Genomic DNA, 19,323 nt, shown 5'->3' on the forward strand with positions numbered 1-19,323 from the left:
CTCTAAATAGTTTACATGCATGTTATTTTTACATCAATGTCACATTTTTGTGGTCCCCCATTTAAAGTCAACCATGGCAGCAGTGTGTGAAACGCTCAGAATGGACCCACATACTAAAGCGTGGCTGCTGTTTTCAACCAAAGCAGGACTAACAATATTCTGACTAAACTTCTGGAAAACACTTTGTTTTGCTTGCGTTTGAAACCTCATTAGCTGGCTGTGGTAGGCTACAGCTAATCACCCATCGGAGCAAGTTATCCAACAGTTGAAACGGAGCGGCTCTGGGGTGAGAGCCTGCCCCTCGCTGCTAAAACAACTCGGGTTTAAATGTGGGGTTTGTTTCCCCAGTCTCGCCACGCTGCTTCACATTCCCGCCGACTTCGTAGTGGCATCGAGACTTGGATATATTCGTCTGCAGCATATGATATGTTAATACGGACATGATGTCTTTTCATATCAAATGCGTTTTGTTCATTTTTACGTGTTGTGTACAAGAGGGATTATCAGGGGGATACAAGGTAGGCCAACATCTTGGAGCGGAGGAGCATCTACAGGTGAGGCCATGTGGAGCTTTAAGATTGGACTTTATCACGCTAACTATAAGTCTTCGTAGATAAAGGCATCCTTACAACATAGAATGTCGAATGATGTGATTTAACGCGTGAATTACCGAATCCCTCATAAGTATATGCATGGCGAAATATGTCAATAAAAATCATGATTTAAAAAATGTAGTAGGCCTACTTTTTGTGCATTGTAAATCATTGTAATCGTGAGTCTACGGTGAACACCAAACTTATGGTTCTAGGCTATATAAAAGTTAGTTATCCTGCAAACTGTAGGCTGCTTTATTACTGCTTAACATGAGGCAAAATCCAAATACCATTTTCGTTATTATTCAGGTCTAGGCCACTTTGAAAACCTGAGCAATACACCGACAAAGGCATGGATTGTATGCAAGATTAAGATATGAACCCAGACCATGAAATCCAGCTACCCTTCTGTACACTAATACATATACTTTAATAACCAACCATCAGGGCTTCACACAGGCCTCTGAGATTGCAATGACTGGTTCTGCTAAAAAGTGAACTGCAAATGCAGTGTCATAAGTAAATTACTTTTCTGTCAAATTCCCATTTTCAACATCAGTAAAAATGAATATAATGCTAAACACTAAGTCTTAAATGGCTATTTTACTACAAGCACAATATTCATGAAATAACAGTAAACAGACTGACTCCATGCTCATTTCTGTTTCAGAGAGCAAAGCGTCAAAGCAAACCGGCGAAGTCCATGGTAAGTATTGCTGGGGTTTCCTCGGGAATATCATACACTCGTATTACACGTTATGGTGTTTCAATAAGATATGAGGGATATGGAACAGCCGCTGATGAGAAGTAAAATTAGGATTGTTATCATTGCCATTGTAGTTATCGTTTCATATCATTAAATGTTCATCAGATGCTGGTTAGTCAAAAGAACGAACAACATTAAATTGCTTGGTGTTTTGGCCCTACTCAAAGTAAAGAAAAGCCTTCCTTCAGATAAGGACTTAACTTCTACCCATCAAACATGGAAGAACTGTAAATCTCAGCTATTTCAGGACAATTCCAGTATATTCCTTGCACATTAGTTCTAGAGATGTGAATGTGAACCCAGTAGCCATTGTTATGGTGGAAACAGCAGCAGAGCAGCTTCTGTAAGGGCCCATTAGAGGCAGGGTGCTCTGACAGCTGCTGACCTGACCCGCGGCCCCGCCAAGCTGTGGGCAGCGTTGACCAGAGGGGTTTCGGCAGGCGCCATGCGGTACCCGGGTAAACATAGGGGGGAGGGGGGGGGGGAAACCCTGCCGAGACGTTCTCTGTGATGTCGTCTTAACTTATCATGGCAAAGCTATGAGCTTAGCTAGTGTAACCATTATGGCGGGGAAATGAATACACTAGTTACAGTAAGAAGATAGCAGGCGGTGTGTGACTGGTTTATGCACCAATAAGACGTGTATCACAATAAAACATCCCTTAACTTACGTGGACTCTAGAAAATGTCAGGTAAGAGATGGACTTTGTTGCCAGTCAGTGCAGAACTCAAAACGTATTCTAGTTTGGACCGAAACGACATCTAATACAGATACAGTTGGTCTATGACCAACAGAAAGTATTTCAAACATTTGTCCTCTATATTGCCCAACCGTCTCTGAGCTTGAGTTCCTGACAATGTGGGGCTCTCAGGTGAAGGTGACGGACTACCACGTCCGGTGTGCGCTGGTCTCCCGCTACGCCCTGACCACGGTCCGCAGCTCCGTGTGGAACCCGCTGCCCGTCACTAAGGAGGCGGCCTTTGAGGTGGACCTGCCGGCCTCCGCCTTCATCTCCAACTTCACCATGTGAGTCGCCGCCTGCACGACCCCCACCGCCCATCCCCCCCGTCCCCGTCGCGTCCAATGACAGTTTGGGCGGGGGAAACGCTGGTGGGATGTTCAATGGGAGCTTCTCAGGTGGCCCCGTTCAGCACGGCATTGTTGTTTTGTATTGGGATTTTTTTCATTGGGTCAAAGACACCCTGAGTCACCCTATCCATGTGCAGCACATAAAACGGTCGTCGACATGACACTGAAGGCGAAGTGCACCGCGGCTGTAAACCTCTGATCGGTCTGTTAGGTGGAAGATTTTCAGGCCCAGGCCAGGGTTTCTGTCCCAAGCGGTGACTCCTAAATAAACATTCAATAAGTGTTGAATGTCTAGCAAATATATCTTTTTGTTGTTTTGCTTAGAGGAGGCTTACATGCGGACAGCTCTGGGACATATTTTCATGTTGATTTCTATAATATATATATATATAAAAAAAATATGCAACATGTTCGTTATGGTTAGGGTAAGCTTAACCCTAGCCCTAACCAGAACCCATCTGAGCCGAAGGTAGAAGAAAACAATATTTTAATCATGACTCAAAACAAACAACGTCCCCTTACGAAATAACCATTTAGGTAAGCGCCCAGTGGCAATGGAGAGAGTCTAGAAATGATGTCAGCAACTTAAACAGGAGCTAATATTCCAGTCAATGCTTAGAGGGCTCGAAACCACTATGCTATTTCTTCAACGCTAAATATAAACCAAACAAACAAGTCAACACGGCCGGCCGTACCACGGCCTGGAGCCGGGCTGGGAGCGGGAGCTGGCCACAAGATGAATGGCGGGCTTTGTAAACAGAAGCCAGAAATGTAATCGAGAAAATGACGGGAGTTTACCAAGCTTCCTCTGACTTTCTCCTCTGTACAGTTTACCAAGGCTCCCGGCCAGCGCCGACATACAGTACACACACACACACACACACACACACACACACACACACACACACACACACACACACACACACACACACACACACACACACACACACACACACATAGCACTCACACACAACCTTTCACACACATTTCTCTTTTTTGACTTATTTTTCTCACTAGCCTATCAGTTGTATGGGCACAGAATCTCTCACTCTTTATCCCTCCATCTCACACACTTGCAGCACATACATGCACGCTCATGTCTAACACACACACACACACACACACACACACACACACACACACACACACACACACACACACACACACACACACACACACACACACACACACACACACACACACACACGCGCGCGCGCGCGCAAACACTCTCACACACCCATACGTGTTGCCATGTAACACCATGCCCTTGGGGGCCAGCAAGGGGGAGAGGAGGCTGTGGGAGAGTGTGTTGCGTGGAGCTCCTGTGTGTTGGACTGAGAGCCCTGTGTTCAGTCTGGAGGTCAGCCTGTTCCCCCGCTTGCCACACATGCAAACATAAGCCCTCCGTTTTCCAGCCCTGCCCTGCCTCATGGCGCTGTGTCACCAACAAGACCTGCTTCAAGACCGCCAGCTTCATTTTTGATGAGCCCTGGATGGTTTGCCTCCCTGGGGTATATTTGTTCAAAAGAAACAGCGTGACCTTAATTTAGCACCCTGTCACATGATATATTCACCTTGGTGACGAGGGGGAAAAAATTAAAATCGACCAACTGGATGTGTATAGTGGGTGCTTGTTTCTGGTAGTGCTGGGTTCGTGTGTGTGTTTGAGTGTGAGTGTGCTTGTGTGTGTTTGGGAGGGCAGGGTATCCCCTGGAACTGCGCTGTTAGATCCCTACTCACAGATTTTGTTTTCCGAGGGAAATGACCCATGAGCTCTCTTCCGATTCCCTCTTCCTCAGCCGCCTGATGACCTCACCTTTTTCCAAGACACACCTTTTCTAATTTGAGAAAAAAATAAATCCCCGTACAAACGGCACTCGCGGCACGCACACCGCATGCCTGTGTGTTGGCTAAGTCCCCCAACCGGCGGCAGCTCGCTGCGTTCTGAGGATTTGCCGCGGTGTAAAAACACAAACTGTGTGTGCAAACTGTGGCCGATTCAAGCGATCACCCCTTCACGGCGGGTCTCTAGTGGCAGCCCCCCGGGCGGGGCTCGTTGTTAAACCCCACGTTATTATCATGACGCCTGGGGCTCAGACAAAGAACCGGTTCCTATTCCAAATTTCCTGTTTCCCATCAGCACCTCCGATGGCAAGGTGCACGTGGCCCAGGTACAGGAACGCACGGCGGCCAGGAAGATGTACGACGCCGCCAAGAAACAAGGGAAGACCGCCGGCCTTGTGGCTACAAAGTCAGTAGGAGATAGAAATGGATGAGTGATTAATCTCCCATTTCAACAAATGTCCAACGTATGTTTGTTTTTCATTTATATAATAGTAATAGCGCCACATACTGTCAGAGGAGTCATCCAGCGTGATTGTTCCGTTGTTTTGTGTGCGATCATCAAAGGGAACGGGAGATAGAGAAGTTCCGCGTTGCAGTGAGCGTGCCACCAGGGGCAGAGATGTCCTTCTCCCTGACCTATGAGGAGCTCCTCCCGCGGCGACTGGGGCACTACGAGCTCAGCCTGGGGCTCAGACCCGGGCAGCCGGTCCAGAACCTCACACTGGACGTCAGCATCGAGGAGAGAACGGGCATCAGCTTCCTCAGGGTCCTACCGCTGAAGACCAGCCGGCTGATGTCCAACACCGTCAAAGGTTAAACAAGTCAAACCATCATATCGTTGTAATTCTAATGCTAGACAATAGTATTGAATGTCAGAAAAAAGGGAGGGTCTGCTGCACACTGTTTAGATGCTCCAGAATTGGATTTATTAACAGGCAACTAGTTAATATACTAGCATTTTTCCATTCCACAGAGTCCCTCCACTGTGATAAGATCACTTGACCTTCTCTGTTGGCCTAACCGCATAACTGCTCATGATGTGGCTCAAACATTCGCAACACCTAGTCTGTTGGACCTAATGGTGATGTCATTTCTGTGCTGACTTGGAGCAGAGGCTGGCGTCCCTCCATCCACTCACGTGGAACACAACGCGGGCTACGCGCGGGTCCGCTACAGCCCCACCCTCCAGCAGCAGAACGCCGTCTCCTCCCGGGGCCTCAACGTGGACTTTATCATCCAGTACGATGTGGAGCTCAGAGACCTCATCGGGGATATCCAGGTCCGCACCTTTATTTAGTTTGCCTTTCTGTTTACATTGTATTATAATGACCTCACCGCTGACTTAGGAAGGTCCAGTCATTAGTACTGTACGAGTATTTATTAGTACCAACCTGGTTACTGTGAGGCCGTAACCAACGCCAAACGGCACACACACACACACACGCACTTTACACACACACGTATATTTGTCTAATATACCGTATATATATATATATATATATATATATATATATATACGAGTTGCATTTACCAATGATGTAAGTAGTATTGAGAATAGATTGTCTTCATATAAAAAAAACAAAAAACTAAACTAACGTTTAGGAACTTTTCCTTTTAATACCCCAGTGGAATGCATGAACGCCTCGACATGTTTCGATTGGTAGTGATTTTCACCTCTTGTAATTGATTTATTTTCATTTTGAAAGCAACAACATATGGAAGCAATGGTAAACGCTATCTCTCGTTCGGTTGTTTAGAACTGAAAATCCGTCTGCCAGGACAACGTGACGTTTTCCCTTTGGTACTCTATTTGACTGGAACTATTTAGCAGGTGTCCATATATCAGGGGTTAGCCTAATTTAATTATTTTTTTCTGTTGACTAAAATGTAAGGACTTTTGGTAACTACGGAGGAAAACAATGACTAAAATGTGACCAAAAACTAATAAGCATTTTCGTCTAAGACTAAGACTAAATCTAAAATAGCTGACAAAATTAACACTGTCACGGAAACACTCACTCCGCAGATCTCTGACACCTTCAACGCGCATCTCCTCATATTTCTGTTCTAACCAAGGCCCTCCCCCAGCTGACCTGCTGATTAGCCACCCACACTGATTGACAGCTAGAACATTCCAATACATGCACATGGAACAACTTATATAACGGACAACGATATACATTAGCAAACACATAAAACACAAACTCTTAAAGAGTCCCAGGGTCGCTACAGTATTTTTTGAGATGAGTGAAAGTCTGCATGAAGTGCCAACTATTAATTAGCCAGTTTGTCTCCTTGGCTCTCTCCAGGTATACGACGGCTACTTTGTGCATTATTTTGCACCCCGGGGCCTTCCTGTGGTTCCCAAGGACGTCATATTTGTCATAGACGTCAGCGGCTCCATGATTGGCACGAAGATAAAACAGGTCAAATAAATAAATGTATTGTCAAAATATCTGTTAGATTTGATCGTATTGGAGTCGCTTTATTGCTTGCGATGATAATAAAACAGTTCGATAACATTCCTGTGCTTCTGTGTGTAACCAGACAAAGCAGGCCATGCACACCATCCTGGGAGACCTGAGAGAGGCCGACCACTTCAACATCATCACCTTCTCAGACAAGGTTCACACATGGAGGAAGGGCCGGACGGTGCGTGCCACTCGCCACAACGTTCGGGACGCCAAAGATTTTGTGAGGAGGATCATTGCAGAGGGATGTGAGTTGGTATGCTAGGTAAAATTTAAGGGACCCTTACCTTCTAATGTTTTGTTGATTATTAAAGTGTAATTTCAGTATTCTAGTCTAATTAAAGGTGACATATTATACTACCAGGTGTGATTGTGATTAACCATTACAAGCCTTTTTAGGTGGACACACCCACGTGTGAAGTCAGAAGAAGCATATTTTCAAAACGGCTTGTAACGGCTAATCCCACTCACACCTGGCGGTATAATGCGTCACCTTTAACGATCATAATCCGTTTTACAAACTTTATTTATTTGTAACTTTATTTATTTCTTCTGCTTTTCTTTCTTTATTAAACCTCTTTCTTTCATTTCCCTCCTTGTCCTCCCCTGGCCCCAGGGACCAATATCAACGCAGCGCTGCTTTCAGCCGCCCAGCTCGTCAACCCCCGTCCGTCCGGCCCCCCCGGTCCGGCGTCCTCCAGCGACCGCCGCGTCCCGCTGGTCATCTTCCTGACCGACGGCGAGGCGACCGTCGGCGTGACGACCGGCGACGTCATCCTCGGCAACGCCCACACGGCCCTGGGCTCGGCCTCCCTGTTCGGCCTGGCCTTCGGGGACGACGCCGACCTCCCCCTGCTGAGGCGGCTGGCCCTGGAGAACCGCGGCGTGGCCCGCATGGTGTACGAGGACGCCGACGCCGCCCTGCAGCTCAAGGGCTTCTACGACGAGGTGGCCAGCCCCCTGCTGTCGGACGTGCAGCTGTCCTACCTGGACGACCGGGCGTTTGACGTCAGCCGCTCGCTCTTCCCCCACTACTTCCAGGGCTCGGAGCTGGTGGTCGCCGGGAGGCTGCGGCCGGGCCCCGGGGGCTTGAAGGTGTCCCTGAGCGCGGTGGGCGCCGAGCGGGCGGTGAAGGCGGAGCGCGCCGCCGCCGCCGCCGCCCACGGAGCCGAGGGGAACGATGTGGCGGGGAGTGTGGGGGGACGGGCGGGGATCTCCAGCTTTGTGCGTCGGCTGTGGGCGTACCTCACCATCAAAGAGCTGCTGCAGGCCAAGCTCAACGCCACCGACCAGGCCACCCAGAGGCTTCTCACGGACAAGGCCACGAAGCTCTCCCTCGAGTACAACTTTGTCACGCCCGTCACCTCCCTCGTGGTCGTGAAGCCCGACGCGGACCAGGCAGCGCGCAGGCCAGCCACGACCACGGCGACCACGACGACCTCAAAGCCCGTCCCCTCAACCACTACTGTTACTACTACTACTACGAGCAAAGCGCCGGCTCATGCTAATGCTAAGAAGCCCCACCCACCATCGAATCCACGGACTAACAAATCGAAACCAGACGTCTCAAGGGCTAAGACGCCTCTTCCTCAACCACCACCCCCTCCTCCGGGCATCGGCCACATGCTGCAGCCCAGGAGGTCCCCCTCACTGCCTACGGCGACGAAAACCACGACTCCCTCGTCCAGCAAGAAACACACGACAACTGGGAGTCCCAGTTCAGTTAGAACCCCCCCAGCACCGCTATCAGGTAAAACACCACCCCCTGCTGCCCCGGACTCCCGTAGAGCCCCAAAGGCCTCCAATCCTCTGCATCACTTCTACAAAACAGCACATCCACCCGCTCCGGGGAAAACCTCCACCCCCCCATATCCCACCGCAGCAAAAACAGCAACCGCGCCGTTGACGACGGACAAAACCCCCAAACAAACCTCCCCCACGCCAACCACGTCCACCGTCGCACCCGTGCTGAGCTTGGTCAATGCCGTGGCTCTAGCCCCGCCCCCACCGCTCACAGCCCAGCCCCCGCCGCCCAGCAGCACAGCCCCGCCTCCTGCCCGACTCCCCCGGCCGACCTCTGAGGCGGAGAACGGCGCCGTGATGGAGGCCCGCCCCTTGGAGGTCCCCACTGTGATGAACGGCCCGGGGTCCGCCTTGGACGCCCGCCCAACTCCGGCGCCGGAGCCCGGTTTCCAAGACGACAACGACACCACAGACACAGAGGAAGACGTTGAGGACGACATGGAGGTCAGGGTGGCGACCCTTCTGTCCGGCACCTTTGCGCCCATGCCGGGAGTCACCGATGGGCCTAAGCCCTGGGAGGCCGCGGGACTCCTGGGTAGGTGCACTCCATGGCAGGGGACGAATGTCAAATGTATTATTCATGGTATTCATACGGTAGGAGGTTTGTTTTTGTGCCCCAAGAAGTCACAGGCAGCAATGGGTCGTATATAAAGAAAGACACATTTGAGGCAGCATGAAAATGAACGATGCCTCATCCGTTTTCCCCATTTGTGTTTTTCCTCATCTCTCCACTAGATGTCTCTACCTCCATTCAGATTCAGAGAAAAGGTGAGGAAATGGCCTACAGCTATATATCTTACATTGAGAGTGTTACATGATATTGTAACGTCTGGACCGTTTTTTTGTTGCAAATAATCTTTATTTTGCTTTCTTCAATCTTTTTTGTACAGATATGGACCTGGTGAAAGGTGAGTGTTTCTCATCATGATACAAGAGTTTGCCTCTGAGATTTAGAATTTATAAAGGTTTATTAATGTTTGAATGCATTTGACCAGATTACGATGCCATCTATGACTACGACTATGATATCAACTATGATTCCTGTAAGTACACGTCAATTACTTAAACTCATTTTCTCTCTAAAACCAGGTAAATAAATAAATAAAATAACATACATGATGTTGTCTTTTAGGGGAGGACACAGCCAACACCGAATCATTTGGTACGTGTTTTCTTATTATTCGATATATATCAAATGCTGTGTTTATATATTTCATGGTACGGCAGCTAGGGTATTACAACTAGTAGTGATCATCAAGCTACTGTGTTCAATGCCTGTTGAGCGTTGGGTCCAGTGCTTGGGGCTGGGGAGGGAGTTCTGCCCTTAAGTTAAATGTACTTTTCTTTTAGGGTCTCCGTCGACACTGAGTTCCGTCAGGGTGTTTTCCTCGTCAGGTAAGTAGCTTTGATTACATTTCATATTTTATACACACACAAAAAAAAAAGAATACAATTATTGTTCACTTTAACATTTCTTGATTGGCCACACTTTGACTATTGTAGTGGATGGAGATCCTCATTTTGTGGTCCAGCTGCCTAAGTTGCACCAGAACCTTTGTTTCACTGTGGATGGACGGCCCAAGGATGTTCTGAGACTTCTAGAGGACCCAGAAAGAGGTACAGTCAATATTACTTCTGGACATTTTGGTAAATTATTAATTTGAGATAAAGTGGATTGATAAGACCAGTAATCTACGATGGCCATTTGCCATTAATTCTGTATAAGATGCTAAAGATAGTTGACTAAGCAATAGTCAACAATCGTTGGAAAAATGCAGACATAGCAGTATGCTCTAATGCTGCTGGCTTATAGATGTATTTCTGTTTATTGACATTAATTAAATCAAAGAATCATTAACCTATTTAAAGTGTTTTGTCTCTGTTACCCTAACAGGGATCATTGTTGACGGACACTTAATCGGAGCTCCGTTCAAACTTGGCGCAGAGGACCGCCCCCGCACCTACTTCCACCAATTGGTGATCTCCTCTTCCAAGGGCGGGTCTTCTGGCGTCACGATCATTCTCACACTGGATGCTGTGGTGGTGGAAGGGGAGGGGCGAGACATCTTGTCTGTCAATCAGCCGGGGTTCGTGACCAGACAGGGTGTCAGTGTTGCTGTGGACAAGCAGCGGAACTGCTGGATTGAGATGGCCAAGGATGTTCGTTTTCTGGTTCTGTTTCACCACTACAAACACCCCAGCTATCTGCAGGTGTCCCACCTCGGCTTCTACATCGCAAACGGGCGCGGCCTCTCCTCTACCACGGAAGGCCTACTCGGTAGACCTCATTCACATGATGTTTAACATTTCCCTTTCCCTTTCTCCTATCCTATAATAAACCTGCTCACCATCTCTCCCCCCCCCCCCGTCCCTACCCGGATTTTCTTCAGGTCAGTTTCAGCACATCGATATGAGCGTTACCATGGTGACGGATCGGGCTGACTCAGGACTCCCCCACCCCCACCACAGCCACAACCAACACCCCGCCAAGGAGGGAGTGCTGGCCAGGGGCGAGCTCCGGCTGGGCTCCACGCGCATGCAGGTCACCTTGCAGGACAAGAGCCTGAAAGACACGGCGCGGAAACGCCACGGCGCCAAGTGTTGGGTGGTGCCCAAGGCGGAGGTGGAGCGGCTCCTGGGACGCCCGTACCACAGCTACGTGGTGGAGCGCCTGTGAGCCACGGGGGTGGGTCAGCAGAGGGGGCAAAGGACAGAACACTGGGGACGGCAGGCTGCCAGCGGGACAGACGGGTCTGCAGCCCTGCCTCGATGAGTCACGCGTGGCCTCCCTGAGGGCCGGGCGATGCTGGTGGTTGGAGCGGAGGCTGATGCAGGAGAGGACGGAGAGGAGACGGGCGTTTATAAGGCTGAACCAACGATGTCTCAGACAAGTGAGGGATGAGCTAACACAATCCAGCCCTAGATACCAAAGGTAGATATAAGAGTACGTTTGCTGAAGCAAACTCCAAAGATATATTGCACACAGAATGCATTTATATATGAATAATTATTATTTAGAGAAGTTATTATTCTTACATGGTATATTTGTGTTCTTTGTTAAAAAAAAGCGATTCTATTTTCATGCTTGGAAATGTATATAACAGATTACTGCATGCATGTACAGTAGGCTATGTATGTATGTACTGTATATATGTATAAATAACTATAAAGTTGATAAGGAAATTATACACTGGTGTAAAGGACTTGTGTTCACTCAATCCAATGTAAGGAAAGAAAACCAACAGGAATTGATGGGTGTTTCCAGGTTTGCCATGTGCTTTTTTTATTTTTGTATCACTTCATTCATAGTTAAATTCATCTTAATTGTTACACAAGACATTAGGCGTTGTTCACAAACTAGTGGTCAAACAAGGACTGTAAGTTGTCTACTACTCAGCCTGAACTATTTCTTTTGCCAATCTTGAAGGATATTGTCAAAAGTAATTTCCAAAGGCCAAACTGGATGGAAATTGAAACAGTATAACCACACATTAGGCATTGTTTTTTTTGATAAATAAAAATAAAAAGTTGAAAGTGAGGAAGTGGTGGGTTCCAAACATAAATACACTCAAAGAATATTGTAGTTTTTATATATGCAATATGATTCCAGATGAAGACCACACACAATGTTGAACGGAGCATAATGTGAAACTGCTGTGAATAAAGTTGTATAGGTCGCTAAGAATTCGGCCAACCACTGTCATCAAAACCTGTTTGTTAACAGAATGTCCCATAATGCAACACCGGAATGATTAATTAAGAGAAGGTAAACATAAACACATGACACAGCAAAAAGTACAAACAAAGAAATTATATATAATAAGTGCATCACATTGAAAACGTGGTTTTCTCAGTTATAACATATACTAATAGCATAGCATATTCAGCATTTGACATTGACTTTCCACCAGCGCATCGTTAGAATTCAAATAAATAGATAACAATAAGACACAAAAAATAAAAACATGAATTAAACGTTGTTTAGTGTTGTTAAGGGGAATTGGTAAGCCACAGCCTCAGCCTTGCTTAGTGTGTGAGAGAAACTCTTCAATTTTATTTGACGAGCGAAAGCCACAACTAGACACAACTCTCAATGACATGTACGGACTCAAATAATTATTCCTGGTTTCTTCATTGAGGTGTGCAATGAAAACCTCATTCGGTTTTCTTTTTCAACGTACGCAACCACGCAGCAGCATGGACCTCTGAGAGACTGAAGACCATGCTGTGGTTATTGTCTAACATCAGCAGGTAGTTGCCTTTTGAACAAGGGGCAGATTTTCAGCTAATGACTTCTAAAAAAAACAAAACAGAATCAATTTGTTAGCCTAAAAGTATTGACCCCCAAATTAAGGCTAAAACCAAATCAACTACATTGGTTCAGTGGTGTGGGGTGGTATGTCTCACCGTGGCCCTACCAGCCCCCTGCTTGGCTACAGGCTTGTTTAAGGTTATTGAAGTGTACGTCCAGTTCTTCGCAGCAATATTAAGATCTTTACAGGAATGGCTATCTGGGTCAGAAAACACAAGGGGTTGGAACAACCAAGACACAATGTGGTGCTTTCACTGTGAGCTGAAATTTCAGTCATCGCCCTCTTCACTCAAAAGTGAAACTTTGCGAGTAGGTCAAATATCCAAGACTCTCCTGACATACATTCCGTGATCCCTGGCACATTCCCTTCCGTTACAAGAGGCCTCCTTCTGTGATAACTTTACATATGTATGTTTATCACGTTACAAATCCTCCTCGAGACCACCTCACTAAGAACTAGCAGGTCCTCTGTACGCTCTCTCATCTCTCTCACTCTCTCACGCCTTCTTCAGGTTACGCCACCGGTGTTTCAACCTCAGCTCTGTAAACTTCATAACTTCAGCAAGTGAAATGTGCACCAATATAGAATAGCAATAAAACTCTTAATTTGAATAATTTTAAGTGTTAAAAGGGAATCTATTCTCGATTTCGAAAAATCAACAATCACACGTAACACGTAAACAACGGAAAATGTTTTGAGAGGATGGGGGGCGGGTAGGACAGTTATTAGCAATCAGTTTTAGCTTGCTTGCTAGCACAGGGAACATGACAGCAGTTGATGGAAAGCCCGTTTATAAAGAGCTGCTCACCACGTTTTTTTGCCTGACCAAAGTATTTTGCCAAAACAAGCAGAAGGAGTCTACCGGTAAAAGAGCGAGTAAGATAAAAAGAGAGTGAGACAGAGAGAGAGAGAAAGAGAGACAGAGAGAGAAAGCAGGGTTGGCATTGAAAATGCGTGGAATGGTCCAGCCTTCACATCCCAGTGATATAATGCTATGTACAACACTACCATGTGTAAAAGATGCATGCATGTGAAGTGGAAGCCACCCGGCAATAAGGTGACCGCCAAGCCATTTTCATTTACCCAAATCAATCCTCTGCAATTTAGACTTTTTCATCAACTAACGTCCGTATCAAGAATGATATTCTGGAGCGAACATGAACAGCTCATTAGTGTCCCAGTATTAGTGGAGAACTGAGGGGAAATGACAGATTTGACGATGGAATAATAATGAGCTCATCAACCCTGCTTTTCAGTGACAGATAAGATGTGAACATGAACAACGTGTTTGTGTGTGTGTTCGCGTGTGTGTGTGAGTATGTGTTTCAACACCTATAAGAGAGAGAGGGACATGGGGGGAGGTGCAGAGCCAACAAAAGCAGACCCAAGCCTGGACCGCCCAATCAATTAAAACCCCTCCCCAAGCAGCTCCACATCAACGCGTTACCTCAGGCTCTGCCTCTTTTGCCAAACCCTTTTCCCCCCTCTCTGGCCCCCCCGCTCTCCCGGGAGAGGCCCCCCCGGCCGCTCACTGCTCATCCTCCCCGAACACGTCGTTCTGTTTGCGCTTCATGTTCTCAAAGTCAAACTCGCTCCCCGTCATACGCTTGTAGATGTCCTTGATGTCGTTGCAGGTGGTCTCGAAGTGGGTGGTGGCGTCGTAGGACCGCGAGGCGAACACCTGGCGACAACACTTGAGTTATTACACCTATACTACCTGGATACCTAGCATCGATTTATATTGATATATTTATAGATATATGTTATATGTTTATATCATTATATCATTATTGAGTTCACATTCTGTTTCTCTCTGCAGGTCATTGTGAAACACAAATGTGTGTATCTGAATAGTCTCACGAGGCTTCATCAACATCAATGTCTAAAGTGTAATATATATATAAATACAGCATGTCAATTTCATGTGCATACAGGTGAAACCGTGTTCCCACTCACCTGGCTTTCAGTGCCATCATCTGTGGGCTCGTAAAGGTCACTTATAGCCACAAACCTGGAAAACAACGAGTACCATAATCAAAATACGACTGACAATACCATGAATTTGTATCCTATAATGCAGTGTATTCTGAGACATGACTGACAATAGCCCAGATATGACTATGTTTCCCATAATGCAGTGTGTTACTTCTGGTCAATGGGCTCCAGGAGCTCCAGGGCTGGCTCTATCTCCGCCTCTGGCTCGCTGGTCTCCACCGTGGTGCTGATGATGGCGATGTATTTCCCCTGCGCCGCCACGTTGTGGGCGTAGGAGATCATGCACACGTAGATGTCTGGAGGGAGGAGAGGGGGGAGCAAAGGTCAAAGTGGACTCGGGGAGACAAAAGAGCAGAGGAAAGAAAGGCTGGAAACCATAATTGGGGGCGAGCATTACCAAGTATAGACAATGACAGAGCAAAAATAGTCATAACAAAAAAATATGAAAATGTAACTAGGCGGAAATCTCAAAATGACCGCATTAGAAATGCTTCTTCATTTCTCTTTTTATCCTTTAGAAGACAAAATGCTGCGTTGCTGTGTTTGTCACTAAATGGCTCATCTGGTCAGCATAAGCCGGGAATAGGTGTCTGCTCTGACCTGACTTGCGGTTGACCTGATTCTGAGGGATGATGATCTGGCAGGAGTTGGCGTCGTTGGTGTTTTTGATTGGGTGGCTGAGGACGCATATCACACGGATCACCTGGCCCGCCTTGCGCACGCGGTCCTGGATGTAGCTGGGGTCACAGATGAGCTGCTTACAACGAGCCACCTGCATCCATGGGGGGGAGACAAACCAAAGCAGAGATGGATCTGGGTCACCCGCAGCCAAAACCCCAGCATGTTGTGGTCATTCTGACAATCACACACGCCCACCCACGTTCAGGGAATGGGTGTGACTTATTGAAAGACATTTCTAGGATCTCAAACAACAAAAAAACATTACAAAGTAACTTTGAGCATTACATTAGACACAGGAGATATAACATGGCACTTGCTGATCCAGAATACAAAGGAAAAGACAAATCAGTTCACCTCTCCCTCAGACTTCACGCCGACCACATGACCGTCTTCCATCACGATGTCGTCCACTGGCTTGTTCAGCATGTAAGTGCCGCCATAGATTGCGCTCAACCTGTGGCCACAAATAATAATTAAATCAAAAATCAAAAACACCGGTACTACATATGCGATAATGAGCATTCTGAGTACCGATGAACAATAGCTGTACGTAAGATGGGGGTGACATACCTGGCGAATCCCTGTGGCAGCTCCCCCAGGCCGTACAGGGGGTACAGGTATGGGCTCTTCCCGTAGCGAGCCAGCGACTCACTGTACAGTTTGATGCGGTTCACGGTCTCCAGACAGGGGACATCCAGGTAACTGGCGGAGCGAGGAGAGGTGCAGGGGATGGTAAGTACGTAAACATGATAAAAGTAACCCAGAGCTGAGCATATTCCTATTCAGTGATTCTGATGTGTCTTAAGCCTGAAGCAAATGGAGCGCTAGACTCCTCAAATAATCATTTAGATCCTTAAAGATTATTTTGCCTATTTCCAGACACGGCTGAATGCTATGATGTTATTTCCTTTAAATATTAAGCCTCCGGTGAAACCGTGACCGAGAAAATCTGGCATTGTTGAATGTGAGTATATCATCGTTATCTAACAAGGCTTTAAAAACATGGCAAAACAAAATGTTCCTCAAATTAATACCTCTGGTTAGACCAAACACACTGAAATAAGCACCTAAAGAATAAACCTAAAAAACTGTGAACTGTGAGTGAAACAACCACAGCTATCGGTCTCTAAACTCTGAAATTATTCCATCGCCGGTAGCATGCGAGTGCTGCCCTTACTCGTCCGTCCTGTAGAGGGCCAGGGCGTGGCCGGTGAAGTCAATGACATCTTGGCCCAGGTCAAACTTCTTGTACACGTCCCTCATGGTTGTGGCCTTTGGGTCCACCCCCTCAAAGGTCTTGGGGTCGTTCTCGTCAAAGTTGGCCACAAACACTAAGAACTTGCGGAACCGTCTCTTCTCAAACATTCCCATGAGATCTGGTGAACCAAACAGAGAAAGACAGCTGTTGCAAGAGGTATCACGTTTTCCTTTGATTTGCATCTGTGGTCCTAAACTGTACCGGAGAGAGTGTCAGGGGAACCTACTCGAAGCCAGCGCCTCGGTCTCAGTGGACGGCACCTTGTAGATCTTTCCTCCCTTGTACACGAAGCTTCCCTCCACCACCTTGAAGTCCAGATAGCGGGTAACCTCGGTGTACAGCAGCATCTTCACAAGCTGACCTGAACTCATCCAGTTAGACGTCCACACAGTTAGGCCACGTTCGGTTAATAACCGCTTTATAATCATATAGTAGTCAGTAATAAGATAGCACTTCTTCATCACCTTATTAGCTACCATGTCAATCAAGATGTGCAACCAATAATTCAAATTGTATTAGATGTTGGAGGATGGAGCTACGTAAAGATATAGGCTATGTCAATTATTTATCTTCTTTGGTCAATGCAGACAGTGTTATGCAAACATAATGCAATACTGACCGTTGGCCATGAGGAACTTTGGGATCAGGTCAACATTCCAGTCTCTTCCTCTGCCCATTGACTCTGGAGGGCTATCTGGGAGGCCAAAGCGCTTGTAAAGCTGAAAGACAAACATCATCATCAGCCTAAATAGCTAGCAATTGTAATACTGCTGCATCAGGAAGGCAAGGGCATTATTCAATCAAAATGGCAACCCCTGACACACAATAGCGAGCAACAGCCTACAGGACTTAATATGATGTAACAGGGATCATAAAATGTATTGATTATTTTTATTACTCCTAAAGAATATCACAGCGAGGACCGCAGCTTTTACCTCCTCTAGGGGGGTGATGGATGAGCTCTCTCCACCATAGTAGGGGTTTCTGTCCATGTGAAGCACCTTCTTCCCATTCACAGACATAATCCCAGACAGAATGCATTCCTGGTGAGAAAAATGTCACTTACAATTAAAAAATCGAAATATATATATATACAAAAAATATCTTTGTAAAAACATAAAGCCCTATTTGAATATCAATTGTAGCAATGTATAGGTTAAGAAAGGTGGATTAGTCAAATATAATGCAGAAGGATGCAGAAAGGTGAATGAAGGTTGTGCGCATGCGCCAAATGACCGCATCCGTGTCTACCATGTATCAGCTGTTATAATAATAATAATAACAAAATAATAAAGCTAATAACAATAATTATTCTATTTATTATAGAAGGCTAATGTATCATTTGTGCAAACGCTACCGCATAGGTCTATATATCGACTATAAAAAAAGGGTTGAAAGCAGGCTATAGAAATAAGAATCCCATTATTAAGAAAGCAAATACTAACAAACAATCCAAACTATTCAGTGTATCAAGTTAAATGTTACATTCATATTAATCTGATCAAACCCTACCCGAGCTTTGGCACATCCTAGACTAGAGAGAGGCCTCAGTGATCGGTACCGTGATATAGGGTTACGCCTAGGATGCTCTTTTAAACGGTGTCAAAGAACGGCGCATTGGCTGCCGTCAATAATTGCCAGACGTGTTCCATTGTGGCATACAGACTTCATTGATTGATATGTTGATGTTAACATGTTTCATAACAATATTTCATCATGTTTCGCCCATCCACAGGGATGCAGGAACTATTGCCTCATTGGGTGGTAACCCGTTAGCGGGGCCGAAGTAAACCAATAGTCCAGATAGGCCATCTAAGCATATATGATTTCAATAGAGCCTCAAAGGCTTCGTCACTTACTGTGAGTCCGGTGCCCAGAACGATCACATCATATTCCTCATCCATGTTGTATCACTGCCACTCCTGTCTCGCCCTCTTCAGACCAGTGAAATTGAAGGGAGTTGATGAAAAAAAGCTGCCAATGAGTCAAGCAATGAGCGCAGTTCGCTTTCTTTGCCCAAGTGTGTTCAATGACTTCACTTTAAGTTGAATAGTATTTATTTATCATTAGACAAAAATGCGAGCGGAATATATTCCACACTGTCACCGGCGAGGACGACCAAAGATGGCCCTAAACGTGGAACACTCTGGAATGGTATTCTGCCGCGGCTGCAAATAGTGCCCATCCTCCGACACTTCCCATTCACACCACATTATAGAAAGTGATGATTTCGATTGCTGTAATCCCCTTTCAGAAATTGTTTTAAAGAGTTATTTGGTAGGTTATAATGTTGGTATAATAATTTTTCTTATAATTTGACATTGTCTCTTAAATAGGCTCTTTGTCTAAATCTCCATATATTCCTTCTGTTCTTTTCAATTGAGATAGATGCTGTAGCAATTCATGGATGCAAGTATATCCCTCCGCCACCACGGCACTGGCGGAAGGGAGTTGTTTTCACTGACCAGAAAAGAACCTTTTCAACCAAATTACCGTAACTAAAGTAAC

The 19,323-nt window shown here is 46.3% G+C and overlaps 2 protein-coding genes across 3 annotated transcripts; one reads left to right on the forward strand and one right to left on the reverse strand.

Moving 5' to 3' along the window:
• The first annotated feature begins 177 nt into the window (after positions 1-177).
• itih6 (inter-alpha-trypsin inhibitor heavy chain family member 6) lies at positions 178-12,115 on the forward strand. Of its 2 annotated transcripts, none has more exons than XM_060046908.1 (17): positions 178-554; positions 1,264-1,299; positions 2,232-2,386; positions 4,590-4,700; positions 4,859-5,106; positions 5,404-5,573; positions 6,604-6,720; positions 6,842-7,013; positions 7,382-9,103; positions 9,304-9,336; positions 9,459-9,476; positions 9,564-9,611; positions 9,701-9,730; positions 9,919-9,963; positions 10,072-10,185; positions 10,463-10,846; positions 10,959-12,115. In XM_060046908.1, the coding sequence occupies exons 1-17, from the start codon at positions 441-443 to the stop codon at positions 11,243-11,245; spliced, it is 3,804 nt and encodes a 1,267-aa protein (XP_059902891.1). In that variant the 5' UTR covers positions 178-440; the 3' UTR covers positions 11,246-12,115. The 2 variants fall into 2 exon arrangements, with proteins under 2 accessions (XP_059902891.1, XP_059902900.1); XM_060046917.1 differs by having other exon boundaries at positions 5,407-5,573.
• gdi1 (GDP dissociation inhibitor 1) lies at positions 11,817-18,968 on the reverse strand. Its single transcript, XM_060047007.1, has 11 exons — positions 18,675-18,968; positions 17,751-17,858; positions 17,435-17,534; positions 17,042-17,176; positions 16,735-16,933; positions 16,128-16,259; positions 15,912-16,011; positions 15,477-15,648; positions 15,028-15,172; positions 14,838-14,892; positions 11,817-14,562 (listed from the first exon to the last, which is right to left on the reverse strand). The coding sequence occupies exons 1-11, from the start codon at positions 18,717-18,719 to the stop codon at positions 14,410-14,412; spliced, it is 1,344 nt and encodes a 447-aa protein (XP_059902990.1). The 5' UTR covers positions 18,720-18,968; the 3' UTR covers positions 11,817-14,409.
• Positions 18,969-19,323: the final 355 nt, after the last annotated feature.

The sequence above is a fragment of the Gadus macrocephalus genome, chromosome 1 (genome assembly GCF_031168955.1).
Source record: "Gadus macrocephalus chromosome 1, ASM3116895v1".
Lineage (NCBI taxonomy): Eukaryota > Metazoa > Chordata > Actinopteri > Gadiformes > Gadidae > Gadus > Gadus macrocephalus.